General features: G+C 35.8%; 1 protein-coding gene across 1 annotated transcript in view; it reads right to left on the bottom strand.

The window, feature by feature from the left end:
- Positions 1–20963, bottom strand: part of CFAP47 (cilia and flagella associated protein 47) — a 502125-nt gene that overhangs the window by 14349 nt on the left and 466813 nt on the right. The window contains exons 63-64 of the mRNA XM_054720946.1: positions 6678–6849; positions 2286–2447 (exon numbers count right to left, since the gene is read on the bottom strand). Coding sequence (XP_054576921.1) covers positions 2286–2447; positions 6678–6849 — 334 coding nt within the window. The remainder of the gene's footprint in view (positions 1–2285; positions 2448–6677; positions 6850–20963) is intronic.

Here is a 20963-nt window from a genome sequence, read left to right as displayed (position 1 = left end):
AAAAACAGACACAGACCTTACACTCTTCTCAAAAACTAAGTCAAAATGTATAGTAAACCTAAATGTAAAACACAAAACTATAAAACTCCTAGAAGTTATCATAAGAGAAAATCAAGATGACCTTGGGTATAGTGATGCCTCAGTAAATACAAAAGCAAAGACACGATTCATGCAATAAATAATAAATAAACTGAACTTAATTAAAATTAAAAAGTTCTACTCTATGAAAGATAATATCAAGGGTAAAAATATTTACAAAAGACACTTCTGATAAAATACTGTTATAAAAAATATACAAAGAACTCTTAAAACTCAACAATGAGAAAACAAACAGCCCATTTTAAAAATGGGGCAAGGACCTTATAATATACCTCAGCAAAGATCATCAGACACCAAATAAGCATTTGAAAAGATACATCCCATCATATGTCATCAGGAAAAAGTAAACCAGAACTACGAGATACCACTATACTTCCATTAGAGTGGCCAAAATTCAGAACACTGGCACCATCAAATGCTTGTGAGGAAATGGAGTAACAGGAACATTCCTTCATTGTTGGTGGGAGTGCAAAATGGTACAACCACTTTACAACACAATTTGGAGATTTCTTACAGAACTAAAAACACTCTTACCATAGAATCCAGCAATTGTGCTATTTTGTATTTACCCAAAAGAGTTGAAAATTTTATATCCACACTAAAACCTGCACCCAGATTCTTATATCAGCTTTTTTTCATAATTGCCAAAGACTTGGAAGGAACCAAGACATCCTTCAGTAGGTGAATGGATAAATAAACTGTGGTACATTCAGACAGTGGGGTATTATTTAATGCTAAAATAAATGAGCTATCAAGACATGGATAAACCTCAAATGTATATTACTAAGTAAAAGAAGCAAATCTGAAAAGTCTATATACTGTATGAATCCAATTATATGATATTCTGGAAAAGGCAAAACCATGGAGAAAATAGAAAGATTAGTGGTTGCTAAGGGTGAGAAAGAGAGATGAATAGATAGAACACAGAGGGTTTTTAGGGCAGTGAGAATACTCTGTATGATATAATCATGGATATGCCATTATGCTTTTGTACAAACCCATGGAATGTTCAACATCAAGAGTGAACCCTAAGGTAAACTATGGACTTTGGGTAATCATGATGTGTCAATGTAGGTTCATTCTTGTTAAAAAAAATATACCGTATTTTCCGGCATATAAGACAACTGGTCGTATAAGACGACCCCCAACTTTTCCAGTTAAAATATAGAGTTTGGGATATGCCCGCCCTATAAGATGACACCTGGCGTATAAGACAATCCCCGACTTTTGAGAAGATTTTCCTGGGTTAAAAAGTCGTCCTATACACCGGAAAACATGGTACCATTCTGGTGAGCTATGTTGATAATGGAGGAGGCTGTCTATGCATGTGTAGGGCAGGTCGTGTCACAAAAATCTCTGTACCTTCCTGTCAATTTCATTGTAAACCTAAAATTGCTTTTAAAAAGGTTTTTAAAAAGACACACTGCATGATTTTTTTTATGTGAAATATCTGGAGAAGGTAACGTTATAGAGATAGAGAGCAAATCAAAGCTTTCCTGAAATTGTGCGTGGGAACGGGGATTAACTGCAAAGGGGCTTGAAAGAAATTTTTTTTGGGGGGGAATGGGAGTGTAATAAACCTGGAATGTGGTTATGATAGAAAATTCTTTGAATTTTCAAAAAAAAATACTGAAAGGTACATTTACAATGGGGGAGCTTTATGGTATGCAAATTATCCCTAAAAAAAAAGCTGTAAAAACACATTTCACATGTGAGACAGGTAAAATGATTGTGGTCATGGTGCCTATGTTATCATAAGTATAACAAAGATATCTATGGTTAAGGAGAATAATAATACTGAAATGGAATCAATATAAGTTACCCAATCATCCCTATTTAGATAATCCCAAACCATTAAAATTTATTGTAAAACATTCTAAAACATTTCATTTATCTTTCAAAAATACATTAAAGTATCATTTGAAAAACAAATAGAAACATTATCCTAAATTTCAATATCTATTTACTTTTGCTTCTTGTTTTTTGGTCTTCACCTTTAGAGCTTATTTTCAAAGTTTTAAATAAAAATTATGAAACATATAGAGCTTTGTCTCATAGAAGCAATAATGCTGATTTAACCAGCAAAAGATGACATAATAGAATTTTTCATCTTAAATTTTGTTTACCAGTTTAGCATAAATTACATTCATAAAACCAGTTGCATACCCTTGCTTGATATATATTACCTTTTCCGACCGGACAGCCAGAATTCAGTAACAGCTTCCTTAAATAAACCTTTCCCTTCAATATTAATTACATCATCCACCTCAGGCTCAGTAGCAATCAATGTTACGGGAAAGTTCCAGATCCCATCTGTTATACACTCTATTTTTAGTATAATTTGAGACCTTGAATAGAAAAAGAGATTATAACACAATCTATGGGAAAACAAGCAAAGAGAATACAATATAGTTGATCTATATCTAAGGTCAAAGTTTAAGCAAACATTGTGGTTTTAGTAAAACACTGGGACTTTTAATTCTTAAAAAATGTAGATGACTATTAATTGCACTTATAATTTTTAGGTCACTGGTTATATTATCATTTTCCTTTTGAGGTAATTATTTTGTAGCACATCTTATCTACTGTGTAGGTATTTACTAAAATCCAGGAACATATGTAGATTTGACTGAAAATTTTCTGTGACCAGCAGAGGAGAGGTTGGCAAATGGTCCCAAGTGTCATGCTAATAGGAGATCCACATGGGAATTTTTGGTTCAAAATGAAACACTGTGGCCCAGCCTACATGGCTCAGTGGTTGAGTGTTGACCTATGAACCAGGAGGTCATGCTTCGATTCCCGGTCAGGCAGGGCACATGCCTGGGTTGCAGGCTCATTCCATGGGTGGGGCATACAGGAGGCAGGCAATCAATGATTATCTCTCATCATTGATGTTTCTATCTCTCTCTCTCTTCCTCTCTGAAATTAATAAGAATATATTAAAAAAAGAAAAGAAAAGAAAAAGAAAAAAGAAAGCATCATCTTTTTTCTAAAAAGTATTTAACCATTTGGGGAACAATGGACAATAACATACCACATTTTGAAGCTGTACACACTAAACCAGCAATTTCACGATTAGTAATTTTCCCCAGAGATATGCATCGACTATTTCAAGAAGTGATATGTATGAGGATGTTCATTGCTGCATTATTAATACTATAAAATAATGGTGCCAAAAATTTAAAAATAGTCCTTCAATAGAGTTGCTGGTAACAATAACATATACTGAAATGAAACAGTGGACTTAGCCCATGATGACTGATATATCTTATTAAACATATATGCAAAATGTAAACGCTACAACTATACTACTCTCATGCTCTCCTGTCTTAGTAAATGAAACTATATTCCTCTCAGCACTATTTCAAGAGCACTAATTTGATAACTCATCTTCCTGCTTCTACTCTTGCTATCTTCCAAGGAGGAGAGGACTTCCATAATTTCAAACTATTGTTTCATTTTGGTTTTTATTATTTAACTCTGTATCTTCCTTTGAATCATCCCAAATTCATTTGGAGCATAGAATGGCAGAAGTAAATGAATATGCACATATATGTACAAAATAAAACTGTTAAACAACAACAGAGCCTCACCCAGCACTTACATAATTTTACGAATCATGTGCACAAGTTGCCTTAAATCACCCCCCCCAATTTATCCTTCAGTCATTTTCAATTGTTTCTAACATAACAGACAAATTCATAGCCTCAAAATACTATATGATCAGATCCTGTCCAAACTCACCAACCTTACTTTCTCCTTTGCTTACTACTGCATTAGAGAAACACTAGATTCCTTAATACTAGAACTTGTATGCAGGCCACATGTTCTCTTGCACTTGTTTCCTGTCTCAAATACTCTTCCAAGATCTTCCTATCTATAAGGTCTTTGTTCAGACATCATCTCTTCAAGGAATCTTAACTATGCACTTATCTGATGTGCATTCTTAATAGCTCTCTATCCCCCCTTTTATATTTTCTTCTCAAGACAATCTTAAATGTTATTGTTTACATATACATTTAATTCTCTCATCTATTATACTCACTAGGCTATACAATCTAAAAGTGCAGGGATTTTTTGTCTCTTTTGAAGATGTTAAGTGATTTTTGAATAAATGAATGAACATGTTCAAATGAACAATGTTGACTAATTCATTCAGCAGGATAATTCTTTGAGTTAGTGAGAAATCACTGAGTCAAACTTTTTGGCCCATGCAAGAAAGACCACTCAGTTTCAGGGATGATCATATGAACCATTTTATGGTCAATACTGTGGATTCCTAACAATGTACCTATATGATATTTGTTATTCTAAGTTGTCTCCCCCAAACTCTGTAAAATTGAATGTTATGTTCCCATTCTGTTCATTTCTTGAGCAGGTGAAGATTTCTAGGGAAAAAGTTGAGCTAAGATAATTAATATTTTTAAAGATGCCCTAAGACAAATAGTATCTATCATTTATCCATTAAAAAAAAAGATCAGACCTGTGTTAAATTAGAATAATCAGATTAATGACAATAGTAACTAATGATCTCTTAAGTATTTGTATTAAACCCTTGACTTTTTTTTTTTTAATCCTCACCAAAGGATATTTTTCCATTTATTTTTAGAGAGAGTGGAAGAGAGAAAAAAGACAGCGAGAAATATTGAAATGAGAGAAACACATTGATTGCCCGGGCCGGGGGAGAAACTGCAACCGAGATACATACTCATGACCACAATAGAACCTGGGACCCTTTGGTCTTCAGGCCAATGCTCTACCCACTGAGACAAACCAGCTAGAGCTAAACCCTTGATTTTTATAGTAAGAAAAGATCAAGAACTTTAGGAATAATATTCCTATTTTTTTTTCTTTGTAAAACCACCATTTAGAGCCCTAACCATTATTTTTATTATGTATAATGCTATCCTGTAAAAGGATGGATGCTAAAAATTACCTTGTTACATTTTCCTTTTGAAAAAAAAACATGAAAATTTTGTTTTCCATTTTACCTTGCCAACGAGGGAGACAAGAATTGAATTTAATATTTATTTTAATTACCTCGGCAAAGCATGGTTTGGATATAGTTATTTTTGTTCTACTTTTTCATAGTTTAGAGCTATTGGTTTTATTTTAGTTTTTCTCATTTAACTGTGTCTTGCAGTGAACCATCTCAAATATAACGGAAGGAGGAATACAAAGGTAAATGGATTTATAAACATATGTACAAAATAGAATTATTAAACTACATCAGAACATCACACAACACTCACAAAAATTTATGAATTGTGCATACAAATTACCCTAAATAAGTTTCTCAAATATTCACCAAGAAGCTCTAAATCTGCAAAATGTTACATGACTATAAATTCACATTGGTTCTGCTCATATTCACTAATGATAACATTTTCCCCTTATGGTTGTTGCTGGTAATTTCCATATCACTAAATTAACACACTACAAAGCTAAGTGTGTAAAAATACTAACAAATAAGCATAGAAAACTATGAAAATGAAAGAGAAGATAAAAGCGTATAATGTCAATGTTTATATGTACTTTTTTCTTGAAGCTTGGTTTTATTTCTGCTTCCTAAAGATGACCATGGTATCTTTTAGTTATTGGACTACATATTCAAAATCACTTTAAATATGTGTCTGGCTACATCAGATACATAGTTAAACTATAGAAATGATTAAAAGCACAAGTAATACTTTCCATTGTTGTTTTTTCATTGCCAGGTTGCATTTTGTACTTTGTGCATATTGTGGTCTGATAAGTATCACTGCATTAAGATATAAATAAAACACTATTTCAGATGTGACCTAATGTACAGTATTTGCAGGTACTAAGTATTTTGCCTAAAAAAGTAAATATAAAGACCCTGGATAAGGCTTCACAGTGGACAGACACTTAAAGCTCGCTATTCTAACAGATTCTAATATAATCCTCTTAAACCTTACTAGAGAGTATGTGCAATGTTATGGTTTTAGGTGGTAAAAGGGTAATGACAGTAATTATAAAGTAGAAAGAACATAGTTTAGGATTTTCATAATTTGAAATGGTTCTGAGAAGTATCAAGAAACATCATGTCAGCAATGTATAGTGCCAAATCAGTATTTCTTTTATTTTTCATTAAAATTTTTTTTACTAAAATATAGTTGGCACACACTATTAGATCTGTTTCAGGTGTACAACATTTGTGATTCCACATTTCTAAACCTTATAATGTGATCATCACCCTAAGTCTAATAACCATCTGTCACCATGCAAAGCTATCACAATATTATTGATTATATTCCCTTTCACCTTCTTAATTTTGCAAAGCAGACTGTTCTTTTTTGTTAATATAATACCTTAATGAATTTAGGGAGGTCACAATTCTGGAAGGATATCTTAGATTTCTAATCATTTGCACTCATTTCTCATCAGACACTTTTTATAGCTTAACAGCTACAAAAATAATATAACCCAAAATATTTGCCTCAACAACATCAAAGAAGTAATGCAATCCAAATATAGAAAAATGGAAAGAATAATAAACATTAGTTTAAAATAGTAGTAATATTGTTTAAAGAAAAAATGGATAAAAGCAGGTTTACTTCATTGGTTTCTTTGGTGAAAATATCAGGTTGAAGTCCAATGTTATAACTTGAGTCTTGATATTGTAAGATTTCTTCATCAAAAATATAGCCACAGAGGGCTGTAACTCAGTTCTTACTTCCTCAGATTCATATATAATTTCATATTCAAATTCACGTTTTATAGGTATACCTAGGAAAATCAAGATTAAAGTGCATTTCAATTTAATTAAATATGAATAGATTGGATATCAGTTACATGTCAACACTAATGATGCAGAGATATTTAGAAGGAGGGAGAGGGTAGATGTTATTGAGCTTTGGTTTCATAATACCAAGTGTATTACCAGGTACATAATAGTCCTAAAGATGTTTTTGTTAAAAGGTAAATAAATGAATAAATATAAAAAAATAATCACCAAAGATAATTCTCACCATCCTTAAATCTTTAAAATTCAGATTTATAAAATAAGAAATAGCCAAATTGAAATGAATAGTCAATATTTATTGTAAAGTACAAATAGTATGACATGCTCTATATAATAAATATATTAAAAGATTATAGAAATAATTTATAAAGATTTGAATTAAGCTTAAATAATACATAAGCTAGTCAGAGAAAAATAAGTACCACATGATCTCACTCATATGTGGAATCTAATGAACCAAATGAACTGATGATCAAAAATAGACCCAGAGACATGAAGCATGAACAGAATGTTGAACCTCAGAGGGAAGGCAGGGGAGGGTGGGTGGAAAGAGATAAAAAAAATGAACGTGTATGCATATATGCATAACTCATGGACACAGACAATGGGATGGTGAGGGCCTGCGGTGGAGGAATGGGATGGAAGAAGTTAATGGGGGGGAAAAAAAGGACCTATGTAAAATTTTCAACAATAAAGATTTTTGGGAGATCCAAGATGGCAGTCGATGGGACAGCAGCCTACAAGATAGTGTGTGAGTGAGAGAGCGAAAGGAGAGTGCATGGACATGTGGGGAGTGTCTGTATTTGTGAGTGATGGACAGCTATATTCCACAGGACTGTTGGGGACTGGCAGACCAGTCTCCCCTGGCCGGGCAGCCTCTACTACTGCTGAAATCTCTCTTGGAGCAGCCGGCTCTGTCGCAGAGACCACGCCAACTTGAAGAGGAGAGCGGCTGTGATTGGACTCCCAGACTTACTTTCAACCAGGGAGACCTCAGATACCTCCTGGGACCCTACAACCACATCACCCAGGGACCAGCTGCCTCAGCTGCGAACCCATGAACGCTGACACTCCAGCCTCCCCGGCCGTGGGTGCATAAAAGGTTTGTTCAGGGGGAGACAAAGCAGCACCAAATACACAGATGGGCCCTGTGCCTTCTCACAGAGCAGATAGAAGGAACAGCTGAATCAAACAACATCCACCCAGAATTGGCGAATTAAATGCAGTTGGTGAGGTAATCCATGGACAGAAAGGTCAGAGATCACCTAGAGAGAGCTCTGCCTCCTCAGGTTCATCTGGGTGTTTGTTGTTTGCATTTTTTTGGATTAGTTGTTGTTTGTTGTTTGCATCCATCTCAGAGTATTTGTGTTTGTATTTTTTGGATTAGCTATTTTTTTTTTTGGAGTTTTTCCCCCATATATATATATTTGTTCCCCTTCTTTTTTTGTCTCTTTCTTTTCTCTCTTACATATTTTCCTTTTCTCAATATCATTTTTGCACTCTTCTTTCCCCCAATTCTCTCATCTCTGGTGGTTACCTTTATTTGGGGTTATTGGTATCATGAATACATTTGTGTTTAGTGCTCTGTGAGTTGTGTCTTCTTGTGTTTTATTTTGTACCTTTAAGTCAACACAGGATAGAGAGAGCTACATTACCAGACACACTGACAGGAGCAAACATGGGGAGACAAAGAAACAGCACCCATTCGAAAGAAAAGGAAGAATCACTGGAAAAGGAAGTAACTGAAATAGAGGCAAACAACATGTCAGAGAAAGAATTCAGAACAATCATCATAAGGACTCTGAAAAGGATGGAAGACAAATTCAACAATATGTGTAAGAACCAAGAGAAAAAAAAAACCCCAAGAAGAAATGAAAAATGACATCCCTGCAATAAAGAACAAAATAGAAAGCATCAACAGTAGACTAGAAGAAGTGGAGGACCGCATCAGAGAGCTAGAAGACAAGGTAGGAAAAAATACCCAAACAGAGCAGCAACTGGAAAGAAAACTTAAAAAAACAGGAGGAGCCTAAGGGAACTTTGGGACAAAATGAAACAAAACAACATCTACATAATAGGCGTCCCAGAAGGAGAGAAAACTGAGCAAGAGATAGAAAACCTGTTTGAAGAAATAATGACAGAAAACTTCCCTGATATAGGGAAGGAAAAAATCAAACAAATCCAAGAAACTCACAGAATCCCAAACAAAATGAACCCCAAAGGACTGATGCCAAGGCACATTATAATTAAATTGGCAAATACCAATGACAAAGTAAGAATCTTAAAGGCTGCCAGAAAGAAACAGAAAGTTACCTACAAGGGATCTCCCATCAGACAATAAACTGATTTCTCAATAGAAACACATCAGGCCAGAAGGGAATGGAATGAAATATACAAAGTCATGCAAAGCAAAGGTCTAAATCCAATAATACTAAACCCAGCTAGGCTATCAATCAAAGTTGAGGGTGAAATCAGGAGCTTCACAGATAAAAAATGACTAAGGGAGTTTCTTACCACCAAACAAGCAATGCAAGAAATGATAAAGGGAGTGCTGTAAAAAGAAGAAATATAAAGGGAAGAAGGAACATGGGCATAAAGAATAAAAATGGTGACAAAAAAGTACCTATCAATAATAACTTTAAATGTAAATGGATTAAATGCCCCAATCAAAAGACATAGGGTAGCTGAGTGGAAAAAAAAAAAAAAACATGACCCATATATCTGCTGTCTACAGGAGACCCACCTCACAACAAAGGACACACACAGACTGATGGTGAAGGGATAGAAAAAGGTATTTCAGGCGAATGAAAATGAAAATAAAGCGGGGGTAGCAATACTTATATATGACAAATTAGACCTCAAAGTGAAGGCCATAACAAGAGATAAGGAAGGCCACTTCATAATACTAAAGGGAGAAATCCATAAAGAAGATATAACTCTGGTAAACATATATACACACAATATAGGAGCACCCAAATACATAAAAACTTCTGGAGGATATCAAGGGAGAGATTTACAGCAATACAGTCATAGCAGGGGACTTTAATACCCCACTAACACCACTGAATAAATCCTCTAAACAAAAAAATCAGCAAGGAAACACCAATCCTAAATGACTCACTAAATTAGATTGAATTAACTGACATCTTTAGAACATTTCACCCCAAAGCCACAGAATATACATTATTCTCAAGTACATATGGGTCATTTTCAAAGATAGACCACATATTGGGACACAGTCAAAGTCTCTTCAAATTCAAGAAGATAGAATTCATATCAAGCATCTTCTCAGATCACAATGGCATAAAATTAGAAATCAACTACAATAAAAACAATTTAAAAAATCAAACACCTGGAGGCTAAATTGCATGCTATTATACAGTGAGTGGGTTACCAAAGAGATCAAAGACAAAATAAAAAGCATCATGGCAACAAACGACAATGAAAACACAAAAATCCAAAATCTATGGGACACAGTAAAATCAGTCTTGAGAGGGAAGTTCATAGCTCTACATGCCTACCTCAAAAAAAAACAAGACAAAATGGTAATAAATTATCTAACCCTACAACTCAAAGAGTTAGAAAGAGAGCAACAAGAAAAGCCCAGTGTAAGCAGAAGGAAAGAAATAATAAAGATCTGAGCAGAAATAAACAACATAGAGACAAAAAAATACAAAACATCAACAAAACCAAGAGCTGATTCTTTGAAAAGATAAACAAGACTAAGGAACCTCTAGCCAGGCTCACCAAGAACCAAAGAGAGAGGACTCAAATAAACAAAACCAGAAATTAAAGAGGTGAAGTAACAACTGATCCCACAGAAATACAAACGATTAAGAAAAAAAATAACATGAACTCTATTCCAACAAAATGGACAACCTAGATGAAATGGACATATTCTTAGAGAAATACAAGCTCCCAAAACTCAATCAGGAAGAATAAAAAAACCCGAAGTGGCCAATAACTACCAAAGAAATTGAAGCAGTGATCAAAAATCTTCCAGCAAACCAAAGCCCTGGTCCGGATCGTTTTATAGGTGAGTTCTACCATGCTTTCAAAGAAGAACTAAAACCTATCCTCCTCAGACAGTTTCAAAAAATTCAAGATGAAGCAACACTTCCAAGTTCTTTCTATGAAGCCAGTATTACCCTAATTCCAAAACCAGATAAAGACACCACAAAAAAAGAGAACTACAGGCCAATATCATTGGTGAACATAGATGCTAAAATCCTAAACAAAATTCTAGTAAATCGGATTCAGCAATACATTAAAAATTCATACCCCATGACAAAGTGGGATTTATTCTGGGGATGTAAGGCTGGTAATATATTCACAAATCAATAAAGATAATATATCACATAAACAAATTGAGAGACCAAAATCACATAATCATATGAATCTATGCAGTAAAAGCATTTGACAAAATCCAACAACTTTCTTGAAAAAAACTCTCAGCAAAGTGGGACTAGAGGGATCATACCTGAACATAATAAAAGCCTTAATGACAAACCTACAGCCAACATCATACTCAATGGGCAAAAACTAAACTCATTTCCTCTGTGAAGGGGAACAAGACAGGGATGCTGACTTTCACCACTCCTGTTCAACATAGTACCGGAAGTGCTAGCCATAGCAATCAGACAAGAAGAAATAAAAGCATCCAAATTTAAAAACAAGTAGCAAAACTGTCCTTATTCACAGATGACATGATACTATACATAGAAAACCCTAAAGTCTCCATCAAAAAACTACTAGACCTAATAAATGAATTTGGCAATGTAGCAGGATACAAAATTAATGCCAAGAAATCTATGGCATTTTTATGCACCAATAATGAACTCACAGAAAGCGAAATGAAAAAAACAATCCCATTTACCATTGCACCAAAAAAATTAAGATACCTAGGAATAAACTTAACTGAGGAGGTAAAAGACCTCAACTCAGAAAACTGCATGATATTGAAAAAAGAGATAGAGGAAAACATAATCAAATGAAAGAACATACCATGTTCATGGATTGGTAGAATCAACATCATTAAAATTTCCATACTATCCAAAGTAATCTACAGATTCAATGCAATCACCATTAAAGTACCGATGGCATACTTCAAAGTTCTAGAACAAACTCTCCAAAAATTCATCTGGAATAAAAAAAGACCTCAAATAGCCACAGTAATCCTGAGAAAGAAGAACAAAGTTGGAGGGATCACAATACCAGATATAAAGCTATATTACCAAGCCATGGTTCTCAAATCTGTCTGGTACTGGCACAAGAACAGACATGTATACCAATGGAACAGAATAGAGAACACAGAAATTGACCCAAGCCATTATGCTCAATTAATATTTGACAAAGGAGACAAGAACATACAATGGAGTCAAGACAGTCTCTTTAATAAATGATGCTGGGAAATTTGGTCAGATACATCCAAAAAAATGAAACTCAATCACCAATTTATATCATACACAAAAATAAACTCAAAATGGCTAAAGGACTTAAATGTAAGACAGGAAACCATAGAAATCCCACAAGACTCCATAGGCAGCAAAATAGCAGACATATGTTGTAGCAATGTCTTTACTGACACAGCTCCTAGGGCAATGGAGACTAAGGAGAAAACAAAAAATGAGACTATATCAAAATAAAAAGCTTCTGCACAGGAAAATAAACATCAAGAAAACAACAAGAAAGCCCCGTGCATGGGAGAACATATTTGCCAATAATATTTCAGATAAGGGCTTAATATCCAAAATTTACAGGGAACTCATACAACTTAACAAAAGGAAGATAAATGATCTGATAAAAAAAATGAGCAAAATACTTAAATAGACACTTTTTGAAAGAGGACAGGCTCAAAGTCACTAATCATCCAAGAGTTGCAAATCAAAACAACAATGAGGTACCTCCTCACACCTGTCAGAATGGCTATCACCAACAAATCAACAAATGACAAGTGCTGGTGGGGATGTGGAGAAAAAGGAACCCTCCTCCACTGCTGGTGGGAATGCAGACTGGTGCAGCCACTGTGGAAGACAGTATGGAACTCCCATTTAACCTAGTAATCCAACTTCTAGGAATATATCCCAAGAAACTAGAAAAACCAGTCAGAAAGGATATATGCACCCCTATGTTCACAGCAGCACAATTTATAATAGCTAAGATTTGGAAACAGCCTAAGTTCTCATCAGCATGTGAGTGGATTAAAAAACTGTGGTACATCTACACAATGGAATACTATGCTTCTATAAAAAAGAAGGATAGAGGAAGACATAAACAGACGGAAGAACATACTGTGTTCATGGATTGGTAGAATCAACATCATTAAAATGTCCATACTACCCAAAGCAATCTATAGAGTCAAGGCACTCCCCATTAAAATACCAACGGCATATTTCGCAGATCTAGAACAAAATTTCCTAAAATTCATCTGGAATTAACAAAAGACCCCAAATAGCTGCAGCAATCCTGAGAAAGAACAAAGGAGGTGGGATCTCAACACCAGATATCAAGCTGTATTACAAAGCCACTGTTCTCAAAACTGCCTGTTACTGGCACAAGAACAGACATATAGATCAATGGAATAGAATAGAGAACCCAGAAATCAACCCAAGCCACTATGCTCAATTAATATTCAACAAAGTAGGCATGAACCTACAATGGAGTCAAGACAGTCTCTTCAATAAATGGTGTTGGGAACATTGGACAGATACATGCAAAAAAAAATGAAACTAGATCACCAACTTACACCATACACAAAAATAAACTCAAAAGGAATAAAGGACTTAAACATAAGACGGGAAATCATAAAAATACTAGAGGAATCCATAGGCAGCAAAATCTCAGACATATGCCGAAGCAATTTCTTCACTGATACTGCTTCTAGGGCAATAGAAACTAAAGAGAAAATAAACAAATGGGATTACATCAAAATAAAAAAGCTTTTTCACAGCAAAAGAAACCATCAACAAAACAACAAGAAAGCCCAGGGAATGGGAGAACATATTTGCCAATGTTATCTCTGATAAGGGCTTAATCTCCAACATTTACAGGGGACTCATACAACTTAACAAAAGGAAGATAAACAACCCAATAAAAAAATGGGCAATGGACCTAAATAGATACTTTTTTGAAAGAAGACAGAAGGAAGGCTAAGAGGCATATGAAAACATGCTCAAAGTCACTAATCATCTGAGAAATGCAAATCAATACGACAATGAGGTACCATCTCACACCTGTCAGAATGGCTGTCATCAACAAATCAACAAACGCCAAGTGCTGGCGAGGATGCGGAGAAACAGGAACCCTGATGCACTGCTGGTGGGAATGTAGACTGGTGCAGCCACTGCGGAGAACAGTATGGAGTTTCCTCAAAAAACTAAAAATGGAACTCCCATTTGACCCAGTGATCCCACTTCTAGGAATATATCCCAAGAAACTAGAAACACCCATCAGAAAGGATATATGCACCCCTATGTTCACAGCAGCACAATTCACCATAGCTAAGATTTGGAGACAGCCTAAGTGCTTGCTCATCAGCAGATGAGTGTATTTAAAAGGTTGTGGTACATCTACACAATGGAATACTATGCAGTGGTAAAAAAGAAGGAGTTCTTACCATTTGCAACAGCATGGATGGAACTGGAGAGCATTATGCTAAGTGAAATAAGCCAGTCAGAGAAAGATAAGTATCATATGTTCTCACTCATTTATGGAATATAACGAACACCATAAACTGATGAACAAAAATAGATCCAGAGACAGAGAAACATTGATCAGACCATTAAATCTCAGAGGGAAGGTAGGGGAGGGGGGAGGGTGGGAGTAAGGGGAAGAGATCAACCAAAGGAATTGTATGCACGCATATAAGCCTAAGCAATGGACACAGACAACAGGGGGGTGAGGGCATGAGGGGGAGCTAGGGGCGTTAATGGGAGAATAAGGACACATATGTAACACTGTAATCAATAAAGAATTTTTTTTAAAAAAAGGAAGGAACTTTTACCATTTGTAACAGCATGGATGGAACTGGATAGCATTATGCTAAGTGTAATAATCCAGTTGGAGAAAGATAAATATAACATGATCTCACTCATATGTGGGATATAATGATCAACATAATTTGATGACCAAAAATAGATCCAGAGACAAATAGCAGGGGAAGGGGGTGGTTAGAGAGCAACCAAAGTACTTGTATGCATGCATATTAGCATAACTAATGAACACAGACACTGGGGCAGTGGGGTCTTGCCCGGGGTGGGAATGGCTGGGGGAGGGGGGCGGTCAAGCAGGGAAAAAGGAAACATATGTAAAACTTTAGACAATAAAGAAAATTAAAAAAATAAAGAATTTTTTAAAAAGTTTAAACAATATTAAAATAGTATCCCAATCTATTAAAGCAAGAGTTTCAAGTTCTGGCTTATTTTTCTAAAAGAGAAAGTTCTTCATGTTTTATAGACAATATGTATTATAGACAATATGGTTAACTATATTTTCTTAACCAGTAGGTTACTAGAGGAAAGTGACAACAGGGTTTTTTTAGGTACATGTGAAAAATATCTTAAAGTTAGGATTGGCATATAGAAGAGAAGCATAAACACCTATTATATCTATACTCTCCACATTCATGAAAGGAGCTAAAATTCCAAATCAAGGAGTTTGTTGCAAGTGGGTCATGGAAGAGAGGTCGGAGATCCATGAATTGACTTGGTCCACAATCAGCATGTCCACCAATCTATCTCTAGTATATAAGGTAAAAGTGATCTTGGGTTCACAAAAGTGATGGCCACCTTGCTCTAAGAGTAGTTACGACAGAAGCCTTAATGGAGTGAGTTGAGAAAAGTAAAATAAAGAGAATCAGAGCAAAGGGTCAAGTCTAGAGGCTAATGTGGAGGTCATGGAGGACCAATGCCAGGTTTCTCAGGGCCTGTTTGTGATTACAGACCAACCCCCATACTGTTTATGTATGACATGCAAAAGACATACAGCATGATGACTTGCCTAGGGTTAAAAGAGGCCAGTGTAACACAAAAACCAGCAAATCACACACAAAAAAAGACAGCAGATTAAGCAAAGTAAAATAGCTACAAGATGCAGAACACCTGGGAAATAAAAGGAAGAGGCATGAATTTGATGTGCCATTAAATGGTAAAACTCTCATAGAAAAAGTCTCACAGAGAAAGTCACTAAACTACTCCCCACAAAGAACACATGGACCAAAAGCCACTTAGGAAGAAATATAATTAAAAGGGAAATTCTGCTCAGAGAGAATAATCTGCAATGTTATGAAGTGGCATTGCAAAATACAGTCTAAAAATCAAAGTATAATAATATCCCAGTAGAGCTTTACAAGTAATATAGGCACATAAATCCAATATGTTGGATAGATGTTCTTTGAATTCCAAGTGTGTGTCTTGTTCATTTTGGCATCTCTGCGGCTCAGCATACTATCTGGCAGCAAATATGCTCATGGATTGTTGTTGAATGAAGAGATATGAAAATGATAAATTCTGGTTAACTCAATGGTGTGTGTGAGGAGTAGGGATAGAGATCAGAGAAGTCCTGGCATTTTCACTTAATGAGACTTGATAGTTTTATTGGAATCTCTGGGAAATACAATTAAGGTAAAAGAAGGATGGAAAGGGAGTTGGGGATTCTTATCTCCTACTTACCATGTTTACATAGAGGGGCTTATTCACTCACAAGAAGGAAAAATTTAGGAGGGGAAAAAATCTGCATCAATTTGCTTCCTCCCTTATGACTTGCCATCAGAGTAAAAACAACATATCTGACAAGTGAATTAGGGTGAAGGCATGGAACATGAGGTGAGCAGACCTTTATCTTCCTTTCTCAATGTCTTGAATCCAGGATGCACACTTTCTCCTCCTCCTTCAGGAGTAGGTTGTTTGTTCCTAAAGAGAGTTTACAACTGGGCAGCTCAGGGTGAACGCACTCAATTTTGGTGGAAGGTATTAATAAGCCCAAATGAGTCCATAGTACCAAATCACTTTCCAGTCCACCTTTATAATAAAGGCAACCTTTTGATCTATATCTGCCATAATTCTACATGTACTTCTCAGTAAACTCAGATGAGGGAATACAGGATGCATTCAATGATCACACTGAAAATTCCATTACAATCCAAGCCACAGAGTGAAGTGCTTTAATTTCCACTACAAGGGATTTAAGAGACATTAGGAAGTATAAAATGGCATGAACAAGACTCTGTTGGACATTATTTGTTGAGTAGAGTATAATTGAATTATACACACAGGGAAAAACAGCTGGCTTGCCTTTGCATATACTAAAAACTAAAAGAGTTTTCAAACTTTTTGGCAAACTTGTCCCTTCATAAAAATATAGGTAAGAATGGAAAGACCAATATGGAGATATACAGAGTCAGGCAAGTTGGTTACAACTTTGGAATAAAGGCAGGGAAAGAAATCAAGTTATTATCAGATGGTTTTAAGAAACCAAGACAAGAGAGAGGTCAGCTGATTTATCAAATATTCAGGTCCCATGAACACAGAAAAAAACATTAAAGTTGAGAGAATATTGAAAAAACTCTACTTCTGGATAGCAAGACAAGCTTCAGAACATAAACATTTACACATTAAAATGTCTTTAGCCAATAAATAGATGAGCTTCTTGAGTTTGTTGGTATTGAGCAGAGAAAAAGCTAATGTAGAGGAAATGATGGGAAGAGAGAAGTCTGCAAACCTTCCAAATAGTTATTTTCCATATAGTTATTTTTCTTCATGAAAAGTACTGAAACAGTGAAATTATGAGCCATATCAAAAGGCGTATTTTGAAGAGCTATTTGGGAGACTGTTTTCCTCAAAAAATATACATTTCAAACCTTCCAAAATGATGTTGTTTGAAGCTTCCTTATAGACCTTGTTTATCTTGAAGGAAGTAGATTTTTCCAGGTAATAAGATTTAATAAATTTCTATTATCAGAATTATAATTTCTTTAGCTTGCAACCTGAGAAGAGTACAACTTAAGCAATTTAGTGAGATGTTATTAAAATAGTTCCTTTATACAAGGATTTCTTTATATTCTTTTTTACTTAATGTCATAAAGCATCAACATTTTGTCTTCTACAGGACAGATTTAAAACAGAAATAAAGGTTTGAACACTCAACTCTTAATATTCACTTAACATAGCAGATGACACACAAAACAATGATTTCACTTCAGAAAGGGACTGGATATTCACTGGGGTATGGTTACTATAAGTTGTCTGCTTATTAAAATTATGGTCTATTTTAATAAAATAATTATAACTGCAAATCAGCAGTTGAGTTAAATATTTAAAATCAGGTTAATCTACACTATTATTTTTATCCCTGATCTCAATAAATAATGAGAATTCTCTTTCAGTATTGGTTATTGGTTGAAGAAAAGAAAGCTGACAGGGTATCATTTATTTATAGGTTATATTCCCTACATTCCTCTAATGCTACATGAGTCTCTAAAGCAAAATCTGTATCCAAATTATAATGTTTTTGAGATAAATGAAAATGGTTTGTATCAGTCTGATTTCATTATTAAAAGACTAGAGGCCCGGTGCATGAAATTCATGCACGAGGGGTCCCTCAGCCCAACCTGTACCCTCTCCAATCCGAGAGCCCTCAGGGCATGTCCTGCTGATGGCTTAGGCCTGCTCCCTGTGGTTCTCTGCTCTCTACGGGGCCTGCCTGCTCCACACCATAGTGATGGGCAAGCAAGCCCTGCTGGGTGCTGCCTGCAGCTGTGCTTGTCTGCTCCTGGGTTGCCACAGCAACAGCCAAGCAGGCCCTGCTGGGTGCTGCCTGCAGGCCCACTTGCCTGTTGTGGGTCACCGGCAGCTACCACCAAGCAGGCCCTGCTGTCTGCTGTCAAGCTGCACTGCTGGATCCACCCCCAGGCCCACCCTGAGGTTGCCTGTCCAGCCCTGCCTGGCTCCCTGGGCCCCACAGCAGCTGAGGCCGCTGAGGTCTGGCCCTGCCTCCCTCTTTGGCCCTTGAAGCAGCCTCAGCGGCCGCAGGGGCAGGGTCTCTCCCGCTGCCCAATCGTGGGCATAGCGGAGTGATGTTTATTTGCATATTACTCTATTATTAGATAGGATAGTTCTTTAAAATAAGGAGTAAATAAATAGGCTTGCAATAGAAAATTCCCTTCTCATTTAAATTTATTTCATTTTTAAAATAAATTTAAATTATCTGTGATTAAGTTGGCATTTTTGCAATTAGAAAACTAAAATGCAAAGAGAAAAAATAAATAACAAATAAATTAACATAATGAAATATCTTATTATGCAACCTAATAATAGTATTACTATCTCATCTCACACAGTTCACACAATAACTAGTCAGTAAATATAAAGAACAGTAATGTGAATTAATTTTTTTATAATTCCAAAGATTTTATGAGTACACTGGGTACATATAACATAGATACTCATTTCAGAATTCTACCACTAGTTTTTAAAATATTGCCTTCCAAATATTTCTGTTGTTGTTGTTAATCCTCACCCAAGGATATTTTTCCATTGATTTTTAGAGAAAGTGGAAGGGAGAGGGAGAGACACAAAGAGAGAGAGAAACATCGATGTGAAAGAGGAACATCAATTGGTTGCCTCCTGAACACACCCTGGCCAGGGATTGAGCCTGAAACCTTGACCAGAATCAAATGTGGAACCTTCAGTCCGCAGGCCAATGCTCTATCCACTGAGCAAACTGGCCAGGGCTGCCTTCCAAATCTTACAGTGAGATTGCATGTGGGAGATTATTCTAACATTTTTGTAATTCACTTAAGAAATATTTATTATTTCCAGATCCTCTTCTATATTTACTCTTTGAATGCTTGTTTGCAAATAACAGAATCACAGTTGGAATGACCTTTTGGAAGTTACTGAGGGTGTCCTTAAATAAAAGGAAGAACCAATTGATCATGACTGAGCCTTGTGTATAATTTGATGAGTAGGCAGAGAAAGCAGACCTGTGAAGAGAGGAGCAAAACAGGCATGCAGAGAAAAAAACACTCACTTACTTATTACAGCTTCAGCAAATGAAGAGAAACAGACTTTCTATGTTCTAACTACAAAAGATGTGGGGGAGAGGGAAGACTCATAAGCCCAACCTCCATTAGATGTCCACTCTGAGCAGGGGAGACTATATGATTGAAATATTATAAGAATTATATGGCTAGTGGAAGTAGTTTCCACAAGAAAGGAGTGAAAGTTGGCAGATGGGTAGGGAAGACTATCTCATAGACATTCACCATAATGGGAAAGTAGATGGTAACTGTACAGAAGTAGCAAGTGATCACACTTGGTTGAGTAACAGGTTAACAATCTAGGGCAGTGGTCAGCAAACTGTGGCTCGCGAGCCACATGCAGCTTTTTGGCCCCTTGAGTGTTCTAATGCCACTTCTTCAAAATAGACTCGCCCAGGCCGAAAACCAACTTCTGCGCATGGGCCACGAAGTTTCAATCGCACTGTACCACTCAAGGGGTCAAAGAGCTGCATGTGGCTCACGAGCCGCGGTTTGCCGACCACTGACCTAGGGAAACAAAAGGTTGGAATGATAGATAGTAGGGGCCTAATGGTGCAGGCTAATTCTGGATTATTTTATGTAGATTACGTCACATGAAAAGACACTTTTGTACATAAAAAAAATCAAATATCGGTGATTCATATAAAACAGACATTTCTATGGTTCAAAAATGGATGAATATTGGTAATTTTTTAAGTTTTAAGGTAATATCTTATTTATAAAGCAATGGGTAAACACTACTACTGAAAGGAAAGAGCCATGGGACCAAACAGGGTAGGTCAGAGTGTGACCATAATGGGAAAGTAGAGACAACTCTTGCTTATTGATTGACCACTCTGCACCAGACATTATACTTTATGTTAGGGAACCTCTTTGAAAGCCTTGCCTTTGTAATTTTCTTTTATTCCTACAGGGCTTTAAAAGGAAAAGCAATTAAGTTAGGCCTGATCACAATATGAACAGTTTAGAACTTACTATTTCACATCTAGGTTTTAAATCTAAAGTTGTTTCAAATTTAAAATAATGTTTTAAAAAATAGTCAAGATTCTATTCATATACCAT

The sequence above is a fragment of the Eptesicus fuscus genome, chromosome 1, assembly GCF_027574615.1.
Source record: "Eptesicus fuscus isolate TK198812 chromosome 1, DD_ASM_mEF_20220401, whole genome shotgun sequence".
NCBI lineage: Eukaryota > Metazoa > Chordata > Mammalia > Chiroptera > Vespertilionidae > Eptesicus > Eptesicus fuscus.
This window is presented reverse-complemented; position numbering and strand designations above follow the sequence as displayed.